The following is a 19,248-nucleotide window of genomic DNA, read 5'->3' on the forward strand; positions in this document are numbered from 1 at the left end:
AATATCTGTTTTCTATTTAGTGAACAATAAATTGGTTTCTATCCCATTACCATAAAAATTAAATTGTGTAGCTTATGACAAAGAGTGCCTAGAAAAGCTTTCCACTGTTTATTTTTAACTGCCCCTTTAAAGCAAATATTGGGAATGTAGTTATAGAACCAAGCACCAAATTTGGAGCAGTAGTATATATATAGGGAGCAGAAGTAACCTACTATGCCCATTTCTTGACTTTGGGCGTTTACTCATTGGCCATCTTGCAATTTTAAAACACATTAAGCAATATTTCAGTGGAGTAACATGAGAGCTAAATTTGACTAATTTTTAATTACCACTTTCCTAAATTTTTGAAGCATTATAATTAGGCCTTGGGCTCACATGGCTAAGTAGATGAGAAGTTTAATGGAGAGTAGTCACACTGTGTAAATATAAACATATACTTAATTGTTTGCAGTAGGGGTGTTAGATAGCGGGTAATAGAATAGTCAACTAACTGCTTGAATTCTTAGTGGTTAGTCAACTATTCTATAGATCCTAGGGGTGGGGCTGGCAGCCAGTGCGCTCCGGCCCCACTCCTGGGGAATATCCTGCCATCCTGCACTTCTGCCTCTATCAGAGGCAGCAGTGCAGGGTGCCAGGTGGGAGCCAATCTGCAAGGGAAGCCAGTTTAAAAACCAGATCCTCTCACAGACCAGCTGCCGGCTGCCTCACACTGCTGCCTCTGATACCGAGCAGCCTCTTTGCAGGGAGCTTGGACCCCGTGTGAACAGGGGCTGCTGCTGTGAAGCAGCCTCTGCCCGTGGTGAGCCAGGGCCTGCCTTGGGCAGATTCACAGCAGCCTCCTCTGCTTCCCCTCATGCTGCTGCCCCAGATTGAGGCAGCAGTGTGGGGGTGGAGAGGAAGGCAGCACCCCAGAGCCGGTGCTGGGAGGGAACTGGCTTTTAAGCCAGCTCCTCCCAGCACCATCTTCTGCTTCCCCCCCTTGCTGCCTGAGATACAGAGGCAGCAAGGGGAAGGAATGTGAGTAGCTGACAAGATTAATTGATTAGCCTAGGCTTATCATTTACTTATTGACATCTGTAGTTTGCAGTACTGCAGTCTAATTTTGTATCATGAGTCTCCACTGTATTTTTATTAACTTACTCATTTAATTACAAAACCTTTTAAAAATTATCTCCTTTGGGAAAGCAAGTACATTTTCTGCAACTTGCATGTAATAAACTGGAAGGCATTAAGAGATGCCACTACTTACTGTTCAGTTGGTAGAGGAGGAGTTTTGGGAGACAAATCAAATACAACACAAAAAAACCCAGGTCAGTGTAATATAGGTCTGTTTATGTTTACACCAGTTTTTCACTGATGTAAGTCTACTAATTTCACTGGAGTTATTCCTGATTTACAGTGGTGTCACATCAGAATCTAGGTGCAATAACTTGTAACAACAGATAGATGTGAAAGATCTACTCAGGTCATTTGTTCATTGCATTGCTATGGTTTGGTCCACAGTCATGTAATTTAATACTCAGGCTTTGCCTACACATTAAAAAGTTTAAAGTGTAGCCCCAGCAGCACTTTAAACTGAAAGCATGGCCACAGTATGAGTGCTGGAAGAGAGATCTTGCAGCACTCTGTGTAAACCATCTCCATGAGCGGAGTAACTTACTGCATGCTCTCAGCACTGTACCCTGGCTCACACTGGTGCTTTACAGCGCTGTAAATTGCTGCGCTCAGGGGGATGTTTTTTCACATCTCATGAGCCAGAATGTCACAGTGCTATAAAGTGCCAGTGTAGTCGTAGCCTCAGATTATTACAATACGAATTTCTTTTTTAACTTTGTGCATCTTATATCTAGTCCGATTTCTTCTTAATCATATAATAATCTTTTTTTCAGATAGTTTATATTCCTTTTTGTTGCTGTTTCAGTTGATTGTGTATGGAGGTGCCGTATTTAAAAGCATAGGTTCTGAACATGAAAGGGATCCACAGCATCCTATGGTTTCATCATCACAGATCAGGGCCATATTTCTTACTTATTGATACAGTGTTTTAGCTTCTGGATTCAGGATCTGGCTCACACTACATACTCTGTCCTGTTTACACTTAAGGAACATGTGTTTTTACTCTTCAACACTGTTCATTTATTTTTAAGTTAAAAAATTTGGTAAGCAGATTCCAAAGGCAGGAGTACATTTGTCCATTGTATGTTTTCTTAGTTTTGTTTTGTATAAAGACACATGATAATAATAAAAAAGTATGAAAACCCTTGAGCAGGCAAACAATGGGCTACAAAACTTACATGAGACACAACACTCCTAAGTTCAAATATAAAAGTGTAAATATTTACTATTAAATTGGACAGTTGTGTAGCTTTGCTTTTAAAGCTTATACCAGTTGCTATTGATCTCCATATGTGCGCACAGTAGTTTACAACAATTCCACAGGCCCAGAAATGGCGAAGAGAAATCTTGCAGGCCTCCAGTGTTTTAAGTGACAATCATTTTCACAATCCACATGCCAGCATATGGAAGAAACTTCATTTTTGTAGTCTCTTTTGAAGAGGTATATTTTACACCTGCCTTCTGGTAGATATTGAAGGCTTTAGGTAAGATGACTAAAGTTGGAAGAGAAGATTTCAAGAAGCTTTCTTTCAATGCTATCTCACTTTCTGTAGTTCCTGTCTCAGCCATGATGGCAGGGGTTGTCCCAATTTGTGCAGGAGTTTTGACAGGTCCACATTGTGATCTCTGTAGTAGCTTGACAGAAAAGCCCTGCACTGATAGATAAAGAAGTAGACATTTTTATTTAATAAATGATTGTACTGTAGATGCTTTGGCTTTTGTAGTGTGTTTCACCTGTATCATAGAATCACAGGGTTAGAAGAGACCACAGGAAATCATCGAGTGCAACCCCTCTCTCCCGCCCTCCCCCCCGCTTCCCAAACCAGGACCAACCCCAAAGCCAGGACTTTGTCAAGCCGGGACTTATCTGATCTATGCCATGCTTTCTTCTATGCTGTACACTTTCTCCTCTGTTACATATTATTTTATACAGCATCTATACTGGGGCAGGCAAAACACAGACTGCATTAGTCCTGCCAAAACGCCAGATCTGGCCCACCATTATCCAGCAGGAGTCTTGGGCAGGATCCCTGCCTGCTGTGCCCTCGCACTGCTCAAAGCAGCTGGCTGAGGGAACCATGTGCTTCTCTGTGCGCCACACACTGGAGGGGGAGGGGTTCAGAGAAGAGGCAGCTTCACACTACTTTCACCCTCTAGTACAATCTCACAGCTGCCATTGGCTGGACACGATGCATGTGGAGTAGGGAGCGTGCAGAGGGCCCTCCCAAGGGCGCACAGACACACACACGGCCTCTCAATGCACAGCTGAGAAGCCGAAATTTTAACTGTGTTGCAGCTTTTTGAGAGCTAGGTTTTTCAATATGAAGAAAATGTTTAAAAAACAATTTCAGGGTAAGTTAATTTGGGAATATATTGACCTTTATAGAATCATAGAATCATAGAATAATAGGACTGGAAGGGACCTCGAGAGGTCATCGAGTCTAGCCCCCCGCCCTCAAAGCAGGATCAAGCTCCGTCTACACCATCCCTGACAGATGTCTATCTAACCTGTTCTTAAATATCTCCAGAGAGGGAGATTCCACCACCTCCCTTGGCAATTTATTCCAATATTTGACCACCCTGACAGTTAGGATTTTTTTCCTAATGTATGATCACTCTTTATACAAAAGGTTGAAAAATGATAATATGGTTCATGGGATCAGAAAGGCTTTGGCTGTAGAAAATTAATACAATAAACTATAGGTTCTTAATTTTATCTTCTTGTTCTTGTTATAATTTTTTCAATTGAGATTCCCAAGTGTGTGACTGGGGCACTCCTGCAATCCATTCCGATGCTCTAGTGCCTCAAGAACCATGGTTTACCTCTAAATCCATAGGAGGGTATTTTCTGCCTTTGCTCTTTCCAAGACACTTCGTTTTTCCTTCTTCCAGGAGTTGGCACCAGAAACCTTTATGTGAATCGAACCTGAAATGAATATTTTGTACACTTTCAATTCAGCAAACAGGTCAAATATATTCCCACGGTCTTTAAGATTTTTTTAATCACTTCAGCAACTTAATATTTTGGGTCCATTTCCCCCTTATTATTCAGGCAGGGCACCTATTAGCACTAATGGGAATCTTGCTTTTATGTAGAGGAAAGAATCAAGAACAACAGGTTAGCTATCTAGGTATCCCTATAATTTCTAGAGCACACAGCTGAGCAGAGATCCCTTTGAATGTAGGTGCAAACAGACCCTATTCAATTGTATTAATAGTTAATGTTTATATTGCAGAAGTACTCAAAGACGCTCGTTGGGATTGGTGCCACATTTCATTGGGGGCTCTATAAACCACAGAAGAAGGCATAATCCTTGTCTTGAGCAGCTCACAATATTAATAGACGGACATAAGGTGAGAAAAAGGGATATAACATATAAGACAATGGTCAGCTTCTGCAACCATTACTCATCTTGAGTAGTACCTTAGGGTATGTCTACACTACAGCGTTATTTCGACATATCTTATTTTGAAATAACATGTCTACACACAAAATGCATTTCAAAATTGCTTTTTCCTATTTTGAAATAGCGTGTCCACACTGAGTGGATGCTGAATCGCATTTCAGGCCGGCCGGAACCAGGTCCAGCAGGGTATCAGATCTGGAGTTACTTTGTGTGGCTGCTGCCTGAGGCTATCTGAGGCCTGTGCTTAAATGAACTGCCCCCCCCACCCTCCAGACAGCCGTTTCTCAGCTTTCTCTGCTTGCTTGTCTACCTCGATGAGGGACAGCAAAGCATTTTGTCTCTGTGTGCTCTGATTGCCCTCACTCGGGACACCACAGCACTCTGCAACAGGGAGCCAGAGCTGCCCCTAGGCACTCTGGTGCTTCCCATGGACATGTTGCTGCGAGCCTGGCTGCACTTTCTGCAGGCTGTCATCTGGGAGGTTCATCGGGAGGCTGTCAGCATCCAGGAGGCCCTGTGGGAGAGCTTCCTCCCTGAAGAGCACTAAGAGCCTCCCTGGTCTGCCCCACTGGGGGCTTGTGCCTCATTCCTCCCTCACGTCCTTCCACTTATCCCTCCCTAACCCACCTTCCTGATGTAAAATAAAATACATGTATTTTCATGAACACAAACACTCTTTATTTAACAAAACTGGGGGGCAGGGAATGAAACTCTGGTGAGACTGGGGAAAGGAGGTGGGAGAAGGGAGGAGAGACGGTGGGACAGGGGAGGGGGAAACCTGGGAGGAGGGAGCTGGAAAGGGGAAGCAAGGGGAAGAAGGGGCAGGGGAAGCTCAGGGCTATGGGGTGGAGGTCTCGCCAGACCAACTTGATTGTCATGCAAACCTGCTCCTGGGTTCACATGTGGCCTTTGCGGGCCAGGCTGGCAGCTCTCCTGCCATAGATGGCCGTGTTCCTCCGTCTAGTGCAGAGATCATGGACGTTGGGGACATCCCCCCAAACCTGAATAAGGTCCATGATCTCCGCCCTGACCAGGAAGGCGCTCGCCTTCTCTGGCCCTTGGCAGGCTCCTGGGAGCTGGCAGACTGCTCCTGGGGAGCGGTGGAGGGCTGGCTGCCAGTGGCTTGCTGGCTCATGTTTTGGGGCTGCTGGGTCAGGGCCAGTGTTTGCTGGCTCTGGGCTGGCAGGCTTGGAGCTGGCACAGGCACTGTGGCCAGAGTCTACCCCTTTAAGGGCTCCAGGGGGGGGGGGGGGAAGGAGAGGAGTGTTCTTGGTTGAGGCCAAAGTGGCCTCCAGGACACCCTGGGAAGGGCTGGAGGCTCCGTATTTCGAAAAAAGTGTGTGCACAGCACCAAATTTGAAATGAGCGCTCCACTATTTTGATTTAATTTCGAAATAGCAGTTTGGCTGTGTAGATGCTAGTAAAGTTATTTCAAAATAATGGGTATTGTTATTTTGAAATAACTTTGCTGTGTAGACATACCCCTATGTATCCATTAGTTCCATGGAAATCTGAGTGACTACTTACAGAGTAAGGTACACTCCACTGTGAGTAAGGGTGGCAAAGTCAGGCTCTAATCCGCGCTTCATTTGCAATTTTGTTCGTCTGCATTTGCATTCCTCTCTCGAAAGACATACCCTGTCTGTGTGGCATTAGGCAACTGGCATTAGGCAACTGTTTATTTTTATTAAGATTTTTATACGATGTCCACCACTATACTAAGAGAGCCTACAATAACTAGTCTATCATTAACTTTAGTGCATCCATCTGACCCCCTGGGCTCATCTAGACTACAGGGAATGGTTGAAAGAAGATATGCAAATTCAGTGGGAATGTGCAGATCTTCTTCTGATCGCACTTTCGAAAGCAGAGTTTTTGAAAATGAAAGTAATTAAGACAAATTACTTTGTTGAAAAGCCACGTAAACCTCCTTTTTTGACGAAGAGCAGCTTTTTGATGAAAAGGGTGGTTCGCCAAAAAAGCCGCGGAATTTGCCTATCTTCTTTTGACTGTTCCCTGTAATCTAGATGAGCCCTCTGTTAACTGGGCACGATAATATTTACTAACCTCAAAGGGCTTTGTGAAGATTAATGAGAGGATGTAAAATGCTTTGAGTTCATTAGATAAAGAACATATATGTTTATTTCATATTATATTATTGCAATTTTGTAGATACAGGTAGAGGTGGGAATTTTCTATCATATAGATCAATTATGAAATGACACAGAGGGCTAAATTAATTACGGATATAACTAAACTGATTTAAATGGAGCTATAACAGGATGAATTGGGGCAAAGTAATGGAACAAGTTGCTTGAATGTCAGTTATGCTAAATGAACATTATTTAGCTGTGTCTACACTGATGCGATCTTGTGCAAAAGTGGCTGTTCTTGCGCAAAAACTTGCTGCCTGTCTACACTGGCCGCGTGTTCTTGTGCAAGTAAACTGATGTTCTGATATATGAAATCAGGGCTTCTTTCACAAGAACTCTGACACTCCTGCTCAGGAATAAGCCCTCTTGAACAAGAGCTCTTCCAGAAGAGGCCAGTTTAGACAGGCAACATGAATTTCTTGCGCAAGAAAGCCCTATGGTTAAAATGGCCATCAGAGCTTTCTTGCGCAAGAGAGTGTTCTACACTGGCATGGATGCTCTTGCGCAAAAGCACGTCTCTTGCGCAAAAGCACATGCCAGTGTAGACGCTCTCTTGTGGAAGAGTTTTTGCAAAAGAACGCACCAGTGTAGACGTAGCCTTTGTGTTTAAGGATAGAGAAGAAGGAAAAGCCTGCTGCAGAATAATAATTCACAGCATGCAGGTCAAGGCCTTGGGTGTATACAAGACATAGCTTTCAATAGAGTTACTTCCTGGAATGAACTGGGTCTATTATGTCTTTACAATATCCTTGACTTTATCTCATGAAAGATAAAATCTGTTTTGCTACATATGCCACAGAAATGAACAGAGTACAACTGTCTGAAGGCATTAAATACAGAAATCCCTGGCAGAGAAAATAATTCTTCTCTGAGCGCCTCTTATAAAAACAGAAAATAGGCTCACAGTCAAAAGGTTATCAATCTTATTTTAAGGGCAAGTGAATCTAAATGTCTGAATCCAAAGAATTTGTGTACGTGTGTTTATTACACAGAGAGTGGATTTTACATTCCTCACATTGATACTGTTGAGTCTCCTACAATGATGTTGAACATAAAAGAAAACCTGCCTTCTATCCATTCTGTTTACGCATGCTGAATCTCTTGCTGTTATGGAAAGCCATCTCTCCCTTTTACCCTTCTAAAATCCAACCACAAATCAATAATTGTTTTACATGTCAGGTGTCCCCTCTCTGTAATATTCAAACACCATGTTTAATACCTGGTTTAATTCATAATTCACAGAAAATGTAATCCTACTGAGTTGCACTCTTTCCACGTGTTGTTAATGATTATTTGAAGGGCAGTGTGAAATCATGCAAGAAAGAAAAATGTGCAGGCTGCCTCTGGCTTGCGATGCGATTGGTTATTGGGATAGCATCGCAAGTCGGGGGCGTTGTAACTCAAGCCAGCATTTATGACAGGCATTGTGTGATGTTGTAAATGCGGGGCTGAGGACGTAAATCGGGGGATTTCAGCCCCTTCCGCACTTACGGAAAAGGTTGTAAGTGTGGGGGGTCATAAATCAGGCTGTCGTAAAGCGGGGGCCTCCGGTACTTTCTATGTCTAATCAGCACATAAGCAAGTCCGGATTTTTCCATGGAAATTAGAGAGGTTGAAGACTCTGAAAAATACATGTTATTTCCCACACTAGTAGTATGACTTGCATGCAAAAGTTGCTGTTATTTTGTGTTAACTTCACTTACAGAACCAATACTATTTTGTTATAGCCAACAAATCTCATATAAATCTGATCTTGCAAGGTGCCAAGGGGCTGAGCACGTATACACACAAATACCCAGTACATTTAGATGTAAAAAAGTTCAATGAATAACAGCAAATTATAATTTACAGAGACTATTGAAACCCATTCTTTTCAGACTCTTTGTATACAGTTCTACACTTACTTCTCTTTAAATCAGTCCATTGCTAATATTCCATTAAATTAATTGTGAATCAACTCACGTTAGAGCTTCAGAGTAATTATAATGGGGAGAAACTCCCAGAAATTTCTGCACTTCATCCATCACAGTAGCTGGGTCAGTTCTCAATTGCTGTCCATCAATAATTAACAACTGCAAAAAAATATATATATACATTGCATTGAAAATTCATTTGTATTTCAAGCTTCAGAATAAAACTTTCACCTATGTCAAGCTTGTTCATTAAAAGAAAGTGAGATGCCCTATGGAATGGTAACAGGTTCAGTCTTATTTATCATCATCATTAATGATCTGGGAGAAGGGTAAATGGCACCTTAATTAATTCTGAAATGAAATTATGTGGGAAGCTGTTGTGAGCACCACTGAGGACAGAAAAATGATGCTGAAGGACCTAGTGAGATTAGAAATATTGGCAGGATATTAAATGAGATTCATCCTGGAAAATGCAAGTTAATATATCTGGAAAAAAATTAGATGCCAACCCCCCGCCTATACAATGTGAAAAAGATATTCTGAGACATGTTTGCTCTTTTTTTCAGAGAATCAATCAATTCATTGACAGTTATCATCACTACTAAAGAAGGCATTTAGCTCCCTGATCCTTTGTCACACACTAGTTGTTCCTTGTGCCCAAGAGCCTTCATGGTTCAACAGTGGGAACTGAAAAAGCAAAGGTACACTTGTGGATAGGAGATGACTAATCTTCAGGTCCAGGTTGACTGTTGGATAACCAGTCATTTTCCTTGTGGAAAAGCGGCTTTTTGTGGTCACAGATCCAGTTCACTAACAATCCTTCTGAGACACTTCCCCCCTCCATTAGAAGTTACCATTAAATGTGCAGTAGAGCTTGTTGCATAAAAGTAGGTCTCTCCCAGCTTCCTGTGACTCTCTACTTCTGATCATAACTGTTATCCAAAAATTCCCACTGGAGACCATCCAGGGTTACACTAGTATGGATTTATTGATTGAGGAATTAACACTCCACTATATGGTTAAACTAAAGAGGATAGAGCTGCCACTAAGGCTATGTCTACATTGGCCCCTATTATGGAATAGGCATGCTAATGTAGCACTTGGGAAAAGGCAAATGCGCGGGGGATTTAAATATCCCCCGCGGCATTTGCATTTTCATGGCCGCTGCTTTTTTCCGGCTTGTAGATAAGCCGGAGAAAAGCGTCCAACGTCTTATTCCTTGAAAGTAGGAATAAGAGATCCTCCGGAATAGGGCTTTATTCCAGAGGATCGCGCCAGTCTGGACGCTTTACTCCGGCTTATCTACAAGCCGGAAAAAAGCGGCGGCCATGAAAATGCAAATGCCGCGGGGGATATTTAAATCCCCCGCGCATTTGCCTTTTCCCAAGTGCTACATTAGCATGCCTATTCCGTAATAGGGGCCAATGTAGACGTAGCCTAAAGGTTTAAACTAGAGGGGGAACCAGCTATCTTTCAAACACACACACACCTTCATTCATTCACTCATTCACACACATTCATTCCTGCTCTCAGGCACTCACACAGGCATATGGGTTGCAGAAGGAGTCCAGGCATATAGATTCTGGAGGGTCTGTCTGCTGATCATGGTTGGGGAGCTGGTCAGAAAAGAAAGAGAACTTCTGGCTGGAGAAAGAGGAGCTTTTCAGAGAAAGGGTTTCTGCTATGTGCTCTCTCTCCTTTTATTGCCTCTGTACAATTCCTGCGACTCATCCACATTCATCACCAGAGAGCATGCCCAGACTTCCCTTGATCCAGCAGAGCAGCAATGTCTCCTTAGTTGATCGGATGACTCATCAGCTGGCTCCATGTGATCAGCCTGGCTGTTTCTAATCCCAAACACACAACAGTTTCCACTCGCGCACACACATTCATATCTCAGGGGAGAATTCAGTTTAGAGCAAGTTACAAGCAGAGTGGATGAAAGGTACAAAAAGTTATAAAGTGGCAAGGTTTTACAAAGATTACAGAGTTGCAAGGTTTAACAAAGATTACAACCAGTTGCAGAGTTAAAAGGCAATGCAGCTGAAACAATTACAAAGCTTCAGAGAATCATTTACAAATCGTCAGTAATGAAGTGTTTTGGAAAACAACTCCCCCCCCCACCCAGCAATGCAGTCAGCAGGAGTTTTTGTCAGTCTCTAAGTCATATGTTGGCAGGATCTTACAGTTTAGTGTATTTCCAGAAAATCCAGGTGTAAAATCAAGTAATAGCTTGGGAGGAGGCTTTATGCAACAATAACTTGCTTTTAGATTTAATGGAGATTGCTGAATGAACTAGGACTAGTGTGTGGCTTAGGGGGAGGATGACTGGTGAGTGAATGAAGAGACTGAGTGAGGAAGGAATTTTTGTGGCAAATACGGCTGGATGAAGACATGCTGAGGCCCTAAGATGTGTCCAGTTTAAGAGGCACTGTAGCATTACCAAAAATGTGCATTTTTCTAACAGAAAGAACAATGAAAAAGGAAATAATAAAGTTTTATATTTGCATATATTCCAGTACATAGGTGAGGATGCAACTAAAAACTAGTACTTTTTTTGTAGTTAGAGACCCCTCATAATCTGAGGCTCTAAATTGTATCTTACTTAGCTTGTGTATAAATCTGGCACTAGTGGCAAAATAGCATGTGTTCATATAATTAAAACATCATATCATAATTCCTGTGAACAGGGGTCTGAATTAATTGCATAGTCAAACTTCTGGCATTTCCTAACTTCTAAGGCCTAGACTTGCAACCTTAAGACTAAAGACTTAAGATTAAGGCACACTAAATGACCATGTGAATCTCGCTGCTGTCTAGAAGACATTCCCTGTGTGCTTTGATCTACCCTGCTTTGAAACAGGAGTAGATCACAGTACACTAGAAAACTTAACGTGAGAAGCAGCAAGGTCCATGCAGACATGCACGGCATGGCAGGCTAATATGAGATAAGATTTAAAACCGGCTTTCCTTAAGCTAAGTGTTTGTACAGACAAGTCCCTAGGAGTCCTATATTCTATATCAGAATCTGAAAGAAGTGTACTCAACTAGCAAACTTTTTTTGCCCATTTCCTGCATATGCCTGACCTCTTTTTTGCCTTGTCCCTTCAACTTGCCCAGTTTCAGGTTCAGTTTACCACTCCAATTCCTCCATATACTCTCCCATCCCAGTCTCTGCCCTCCTGGCTCCTTTTCCAAGTTTAGTCTTTGCCCCTGTCGTTAAACCTCTCTTAATTTTCCTCCTTGCTCCTCAGATGCCAGCAGTGGACTCAATGAGGGAAAAGGAAAGACTGACTTCCTCCTCTCAGTTTCTGTGCCTAGCACTTCACCAATCAGCAGCAATTGCAGACAAATGCCTACTCGGTCTCTTGCAGCCCTGAGAGGGAGTATGCTCAGTACAGATGTGATGTTCAGATTCTCCACTGAGAATATGAGAATGGAAATTTCCAGAGGCTCAAAACCTGACCAAACATCTGTAGACTTTCACAGGATTGGCAAAAGTTACATCTGACATCAGGGCAACCCTCTACCAAATTTCAAGTCCTTGATCCAAAACATTAGAACTTCTCAACAAATGTGCTTTTTAAAAACATGGCTCAATTCAGTCAGACACAGATATCTGTAATGGAAAAATGTTATTGCAAATGGTTACATTTTGGCAAAGCTCTAAATGACTGACAACAGGGTTTTTAAAATGCTTTGAGATCTAAAGATGAAAAATGCTATGGAAGAGATAGCTATTATTACAATTGAAACTATGAGGGAATCTTAAATATTTGTGTTGCTACCTGCTGTACCTAGAATATGTATGACTAACTATATATATAGTTGTATGTCTTATCTGTCCATGAGTCCGTCCGTCTGTGAGTCTGTTTGTTCAAGAACTCAAGTGCTTAGGGTGCTAACAAACAATCATAAAAACAATTTTTATTCATCAATAAAAATACATCCTGGACTCAAAATTATAGAAAATGTATGTAAACAAAATAATAAAGATATGAAAGATCACTACACATTAGTTTATAGGTGGATGAATATTGGACCTCATATGAGCCCAACATGAAAGAAATACATTACTTACTTCGTGTCCTCGTACAAGCTACATATGTACGTATTGGTCCAGTTGGGATATGCTGGATAGACTCCACACTTTCTTTGCATCTACAGCTACACTTTATGCTCACTTGCTGATTTTAGATCTGCATAGATAACCCAGTCCCTCCATTCAGTTCTTCATCCTAATTTTTCCCCTTCTGGCTCCTTGTTCCAGTGTAGCCTTTGCTTCTGCCATTAAACCTCTTTTAATTTTCTAAATTTTAATTTTATTCATGCAGACTCCATAGCAAATTTGGATACAACTGACTATGTCTTGTTGCCTTGGAAAGTAAGATTCACTACTGATGGGTTTACATAGAAACAATGAGTCCAATCAGTGGTTTGTCCAACAATTGACAATTGCTTGTTTTCACCAAAGTCTCTGTGGGACCTATCATAGAATGCATACTGCTCAACACAGGAGACCTTTGGAGGGATCAAATCTGAACAGAGAGCATCACATCAGTATGCTTGTATTTAGGGATGTTAAGTACTAGCCGACTAGTTGATTCCCCCACCCTTGCTGCCTCTATCAGACAGAGGCAGCAAAGTGTGGGGGGGTACTTCAAAGCAACAGCTCAGCACAGCTGAGCCTGGGACCAGCTGTGTGGTACTGCTCCCAGCTGTCCCCGGGTTCTGGGGAAATGCCGCACAGAACCTGCGGTCACCTGGGGAGTCCCCAGCTGAATCCGGGTTCCACTGAAATGCCGCATGGAGCCTGGGATCAGCTTGGGAGTCCCCAGCTGACCCCGGCTCCGCGTGGTATTTCAAATCAGCAGCACAGCATGGAGCCCAGGATCAGTGGGGGACTCTTATCAAGTCCCCTTCTGAGTCCGGGCTCCATGCTGAGCTGCCATTTGGAAATGCACAAGAGACCCTGCTGGGGACTCTTGTACATTTCAAAGCTGGCATGCCCCGTGCATCCTGGAGTCAACGGTAGCAGGGACTCTTGTACGGAGCAGGAGCTCTTGTATATTTCAAAGGAGGAATGTGGAAGTGCCTATCGACTACGTGACTAGTCAATTAACCATTACTTAATATCCTTACTGGAATGACAAACTGTATATTCTATGGACACTGCAACTTCGGATCCTAAAAGAACATGTAGACAATATCACCAGGCAGAACATCAGAGCTTCCTTGTTCACATCATGGGAAAAGAAATGTTGCAGACTCTGGATAAATTCTCTCCTCCATACAAGCTCTTAGACTAGGAAGTGCTTCACTAAGTGTCAGCATTCAGAAACATCAAAACCAAAAAGAAAACCTATCAATCACACAAGGATAATGTATGCCTCCCCTATGTTATGCAATAGAAGGATTACAGGGTTTGTCAGGCATGTCTTCTAAGGCGTGTGGGGACCTTAGACAAGAGAAATATCTTGTGAAGTATGTGTCTTCAGAGACCTGGCAGGGCATGCACTTTTTAGGTTCATTAAGTTATATCTGTTTTTAGAGAAGCACACGTTGGTGTGTGCTGGAAGGCACAGGTCTCATGAGATGCACACCCTGGGAAACAAACCCTTTGAGGCCGAATGGGAAATACACAGATTCATGAAATGATTAGCTCACAGATGGACCACTGAGCTTATGAGCAGATTAAGACTCTGAAGCAGTTAATAACTAATGAGCCTTATGTCTTCATTTATTTGTGTATCATTCCCAATTCCAGACATTCTAGCCTCTACATCATCAAGTGTGTACAGTGTTCAGGTCACTAAATCTCCTCTGCCCCCATGAAGGGTTGATAATGCATTAACATTCCATGATGCCAACCCAGGCTTTGATGCTGCACAGTGAAGAAGCATTACACAGTGTCATTTCAATTTATCGTGACAAACTTAGGTTTCTCATCAATGCTTGTTTGCTAATAAGCTATCAAATGGCTGATGCCTGATACATTCTAAAGAACTGGGTTTCCAATTCTGCTTTCAGATAGGTTCACCAATACAATCAATAGGATGCCAGGGGGTGCAAGAAGCTGCAGTGCTGAAGTTTCCTCAGTTCCAATCTTCAGCTCTGAGATAATGTAACCCTCAATGTTGCTGTTCCTGTTGCTTTTTGTTGATGAAGACTCAGTTGTGCAGTACCAGGGTGTCACTGCATGGCCATGATATCACAAGAAGGTACCACCAACCAATAAGACCATTGGTGTGTGGGTTTGGACAGTTAGTGCCCCAAAACACACACACACGTATATAGCAATAGTAATGAAAACTTCAGAGAAGGAAATAATCTCGTATCAAATACATACAAAATAGGATACTATGTTACACTCTATTCACCTGGTAAGTTGGAAAGTAAGTTAGCCATCTTTCTATATGGGTGGCATACCATCCAGGTACTAGACATCTCTTCTGAAGAGCTCTAAGCTCTGAAGGGGCTCGAGGTCCAGCAGTGATCACCTGATAGAAGCTAAATTTTAGAGCTGCAGGATCTTCATGAGATCGCTGATGCTGTAAAAGAAAGGTAAGTTACAAGAGCATCATGGACACCAGAGTCCAGAGTCACAGAAATGGGACAGAATATATGTGGACAATAGTCTAAAGGACCTGTTTGTGACTGATGAAATTACTTTAGAAGTGAAATTCAGATAAGTAGTTTTGGTCTATATTAGATAAGATGAGAAGATAATAATATCACTATTTATAAAAAATGGTGACCTTCTACTTATGCAGCCAAATCTTGAAATCCTTATACAGCTTATATACAGCTCTTACTCCAGCAAACCTCTCATTGAAAGCAACAGTGAATTCAGATGATTATCAGATAGATAACTTCTATTGAAACAAAAATATCCGTGTGTGTTCATATGTATGTATATAAAATCCTGAGGCCCTAAGTTTTTATTTGTTCTTCATTTTGTTCTTCTACAAATTCTTATTGTAGTCAGAAGACCAGAAGGGCTTTTTGAAATAAGAGCCAACAATTAAGAATAGGATGGATACATGCTAGTCCTCTTTGGAGAGATCCCACTGTTTCAAATACCCCATGTACATAACTAGTTGGAAGTAGGCATTATAGAAATACTTATAAAATTAGACAGATAAAATAATCACATCTTCTATTTTCTGGATATAGAGCCATGCTTTTATGGACTGTGTTATCAGGCATTTATTATTGTTTTGTCTACTCACTGTGAATTATATTTAAGATATTCAAAGTTCCCCTTTAAAATTAGCCTGGCTTGTTTGTGACACTACCAAAGAGAGAATGGTAGCAAAAGTGGTACTTTTGTAGTATTGAGTGAACTCTGAGATAAAACACAGTACTAATTTTTATTGCATGTAATTTTAAAAATACTTGATATTGACATTGGATTTAAGTTGCAAGTTTTATTTTAAAAAGCTAATTATTTTTCCAGAGGATGATGAAATGTTTTTGTGTCTACTTGTATTTCACTTAATGTATAAGTCTGAGATATACAACTGTTATACATTCAAGCCTGATGAATATATGAATTTGGTTATAATGTAGGCCCGTATGTTCCTTTTTTATGGTCAGTTTAACAAATATTTAAAAATTTAACTTTACTCAAAATTCAGGTCTTATTCTGTGTCTGCAAAAAACTGAGATCATGAGTAATTGCATGGACCCCACATTTGGAAGCACAATTTGGGTAATGCGTTCATATGCATTCTATTAAAACGCACAATTAGTTGTGTAAATGTGCATTCTTTATATGCAATTATTCTCAAAAGCACTTTTTCTGCATGCATATATTATGGCCAGAATTCTGAAAAATATGGCCTTGAGTGTTTATATATATTTTAAAAGAGTGGACTATCAAGTTTATCAAACTTTTTCTGTACTCAGAGACAACTGTTGGATGATGTTCTGGTTTTCAAATAAAGGCTTACCTAATCAAACCCCTTTGCTTTTCAGTATTTGATCACAATATATTGAGAGGATCCGAGGTAAAAACTGTTTGGTACATATTCAGTTAGAACCTGCATGTATTCTGCAAAGACCCTACCTGATACCAGGAATATGCCCGATCTGATGGGTCGATCAGAATGGTGATGATCTTGGCCTTAGGAATCAGGGAAGCTGCTCGTTTGGGAGCTTCCTCAGAATGGAAGTAGTTGGCACTTTTCTCAAACAGAAAGTCAGTGGTGACATTGGATGGTACAGGGAAGAAATCCATATACCTAAAAAAGGAACACTGTCCTCAGCATTACCCAAAAGTCCTGTTTACATTAAAAGCAAAGAGGGTGGATGCATATGTAAAATATCTTTGGGTACATCTAAATTACATCCCTCTTTCAAAAGAGGGATGTAAATTAGACATTTCAAAATTGCAAATGAAGCTGGGATTTGAATTTCCCGTGCTTCATTTGAATAATTGTGTCATGGTGTTTTTTTCAAAAAACGCTGTTTCGAAAATGAAACCACGGTCTAGACACGGTTCTTTCGAAAAGAAAAGCGTTTTCAAAAGATCCTATACTCCTCAAAAAATGAGGTTTACAGGATCTTTTGAAAAAGGCTTTTCTTTTAGAAAAAATTGCATCTAGATTGCGGTTTCACTTTTGAAATAGCCTTTTTAAACCCTTTCCCCTCCCCCCCCCCGCCGTGATGCGATTATGCAAATGAAGAATGGGAAATTCAAATCCCGGCTTCATTTGCAATTTCAATATGTCTAATTTACATCCCTCTTTCGAAAGAGGGATGTACTCTAGACATAGCATTAGAGAATAATTCATAGAAACACAGGCACAGTCATTGTCAATTAAAAACTTTTTTTAAAAGGTCTTGTTTTTTGTAGTGAGAAGAAAATGTTACAAGCATAATAAATAATTTGTCCTTTTAAAATTAGTGGGCCAATTCCTGCCTTCAATCATTTTGTTACTCATTCAAAACTCCCATTAAAGTCAATAGTAAAGATTGAGTAAAAATAAAGACTTTTCGATTTGGCCAACCGCTTTTTTTTAATATAAAAAATGTTCTTTATTATTCCTGTTACAGCACAGGATGGTGTTTGGTGTTTCAATTATACCACAGCAGAATAGTGTTAGAAAATAATATTCAGAATCAGGATTCTTGCTATCAAATCTGACAAAAGTTTGTTAACATGTAGATGTTACTTAAAAAACTATCAAGAAAACCTAACTACCTTTTCAGGCAAGAGGCCTCTATCTAGTAGCACCAATAAATCACTATTCTACATATCACAGTTTTGTGGAAAACAAAGCAGTCTGTTTCTCACTTTGTTTAGTTCTGATAAGACTTGTTTAGCAACAACCTACATACCAGTTTACATTATTTTTATGGAAAAAAAGGAATTGATAAATGTGGGTCTTTGCATTTTTCTTTTTGCCTCCTGTTTTTAACAAAATAATATAAAATATAATATATAGTAATCTCTTTCAAATGGACTGACAGTAATGGCTGCACAGAAAATTCTCAACTACACAGATCTTGTAGTGGACCTCTGCCAGGGGAATGAATTCCAATTAATATAAAAGATTGTTTCATAAAAATAAGTTGGTGGATAGTTAATACATTTTATCAGTTTGCTGTCTGCTATTTTCTCTCCATAAGACTGACTGCTCACACTCAGTAATAAATGCTGATCCACTGACCTTTGTAATAAGAATCTGCTGCAATAATTATAACTCTATAAAAACCATATATCTTAAATGAGATTGTATGTGAATTTTCTCCACTTGGAATATATAACAGCCTTTACACTATTAATTTTATGGACGAATACAGTTTAAGGTAATAACTGTTTCCCCTCATATCAAGGAGTAAAGGAACAAGACTAAATATTAAGAATCTTGTATTGGTGCTCCTTGCTTAATGCGCTGTGTTACTATTTTACACCTTCGAACATTTTTCCTTGTAGCATTTTTTGAAAGCAAGACTGACCGAATGTATCTTTGTAGAGATCTTTGATAACTTCTTGGGTGAACTATGGGGAATAAGATAGTGATGATGAGCTTTTTCTCTTCACTTATCCCCATTTACTACTGACTGCTGAACATTTTCCTCATTGTCCTAGAAATGCTTTTTAAAAGTATTTTCTCCTTCCCACCTGACTGGCACATTTCTTTTTTCCATTTAAAACTAAGAACAAACTACTTGTGGCTGAAATTTCCATTAGATTTTCCTTTCAGTATTTTAGAAATAAGATATTCAACCTGAAATGTCAATCATTCTATCTTATACTCAACTTACAATATTACTTTTATTGTCATAGTGTCAAAACCATGTGTAAATAGGAAACAAAGTACCCGCCAGGGAAATATGTGAGAATCTCACCCCTAAAGAGATGCATAATTAAGACACATGCAACGCTTTCCCTTTTCTGTTTTTCACACATTCTAAGTATATTAACATCTTGAGACATACATGTAATTCTCATTAAGATTAATTATTATTGCCTCAAGTTGAGAATAGACATCTTCTTATATGCTACATTAGAAGGAAGATAAATACTTAGGGCATTTACCATTATTTTGACTAAGGTTATCATAATTTATTTATGTGTACTTATATATCAGATAAGAAGGCTAGTAGTGGTCATTTTAAAACTGTGTAGACACACATTACCAAACGTAA

At 40.4% G+C, this 19,248-nt stretch overlaps 1 protein-coding gene across 1 annotated transcript in view; it reads right to left on the reverse strand.

Moving 5' to 3' along the window:
• Positions 1-2,499: 2,499 nt before the first annotated feature.
• Positions 2,500-19,248, reverse strand: part of LOC102459910 (bifunctional heparan sulfate N-deacetylase/N-sulfotransferase 3) — a 117,193-nt gene continuing 100,444 nt past the window's right edge. The window contains exons 10-14 of the mRNA XM_006112612.5: positions 16,661-16,835; positions 14,970-15,140; positions 8,639-8,748; positions 3,940-4,042; positions 2,500-2,771 (exon numbers count right to left, since the gene is read on the reverse strand). Coding sequence (XP_006112674.3) covers positions 2,652-2,771; positions 3,940-4,042; positions 8,639-8,748; positions 14,970-15,140; positions 16,661-16,835 — 679 coding nt within the window. The 3' untranslated portion in view covers positions 2,500-2,651. The remainder of the gene's footprint in view (positions 2,772-3,939; positions 4,043-8,638; positions 8,749-14,969; positions 15,141-16,660; positions 16,836-19,248) is intronic.

This window comes from Pelodiscus sinensis, chromosome 4 (genome assembly GCF_052426305.1).
Source record: "Pelodiscus sinensis isolate ZL-2025 chromosome 4, ASM5242630v1, whole genome shotgun sequence".
Lineage (NCBI taxonomy): Eukaryota > Metazoa > Chordata > Testudines > Trionychidae > Pelodiscus > Pelodiscus sinensis.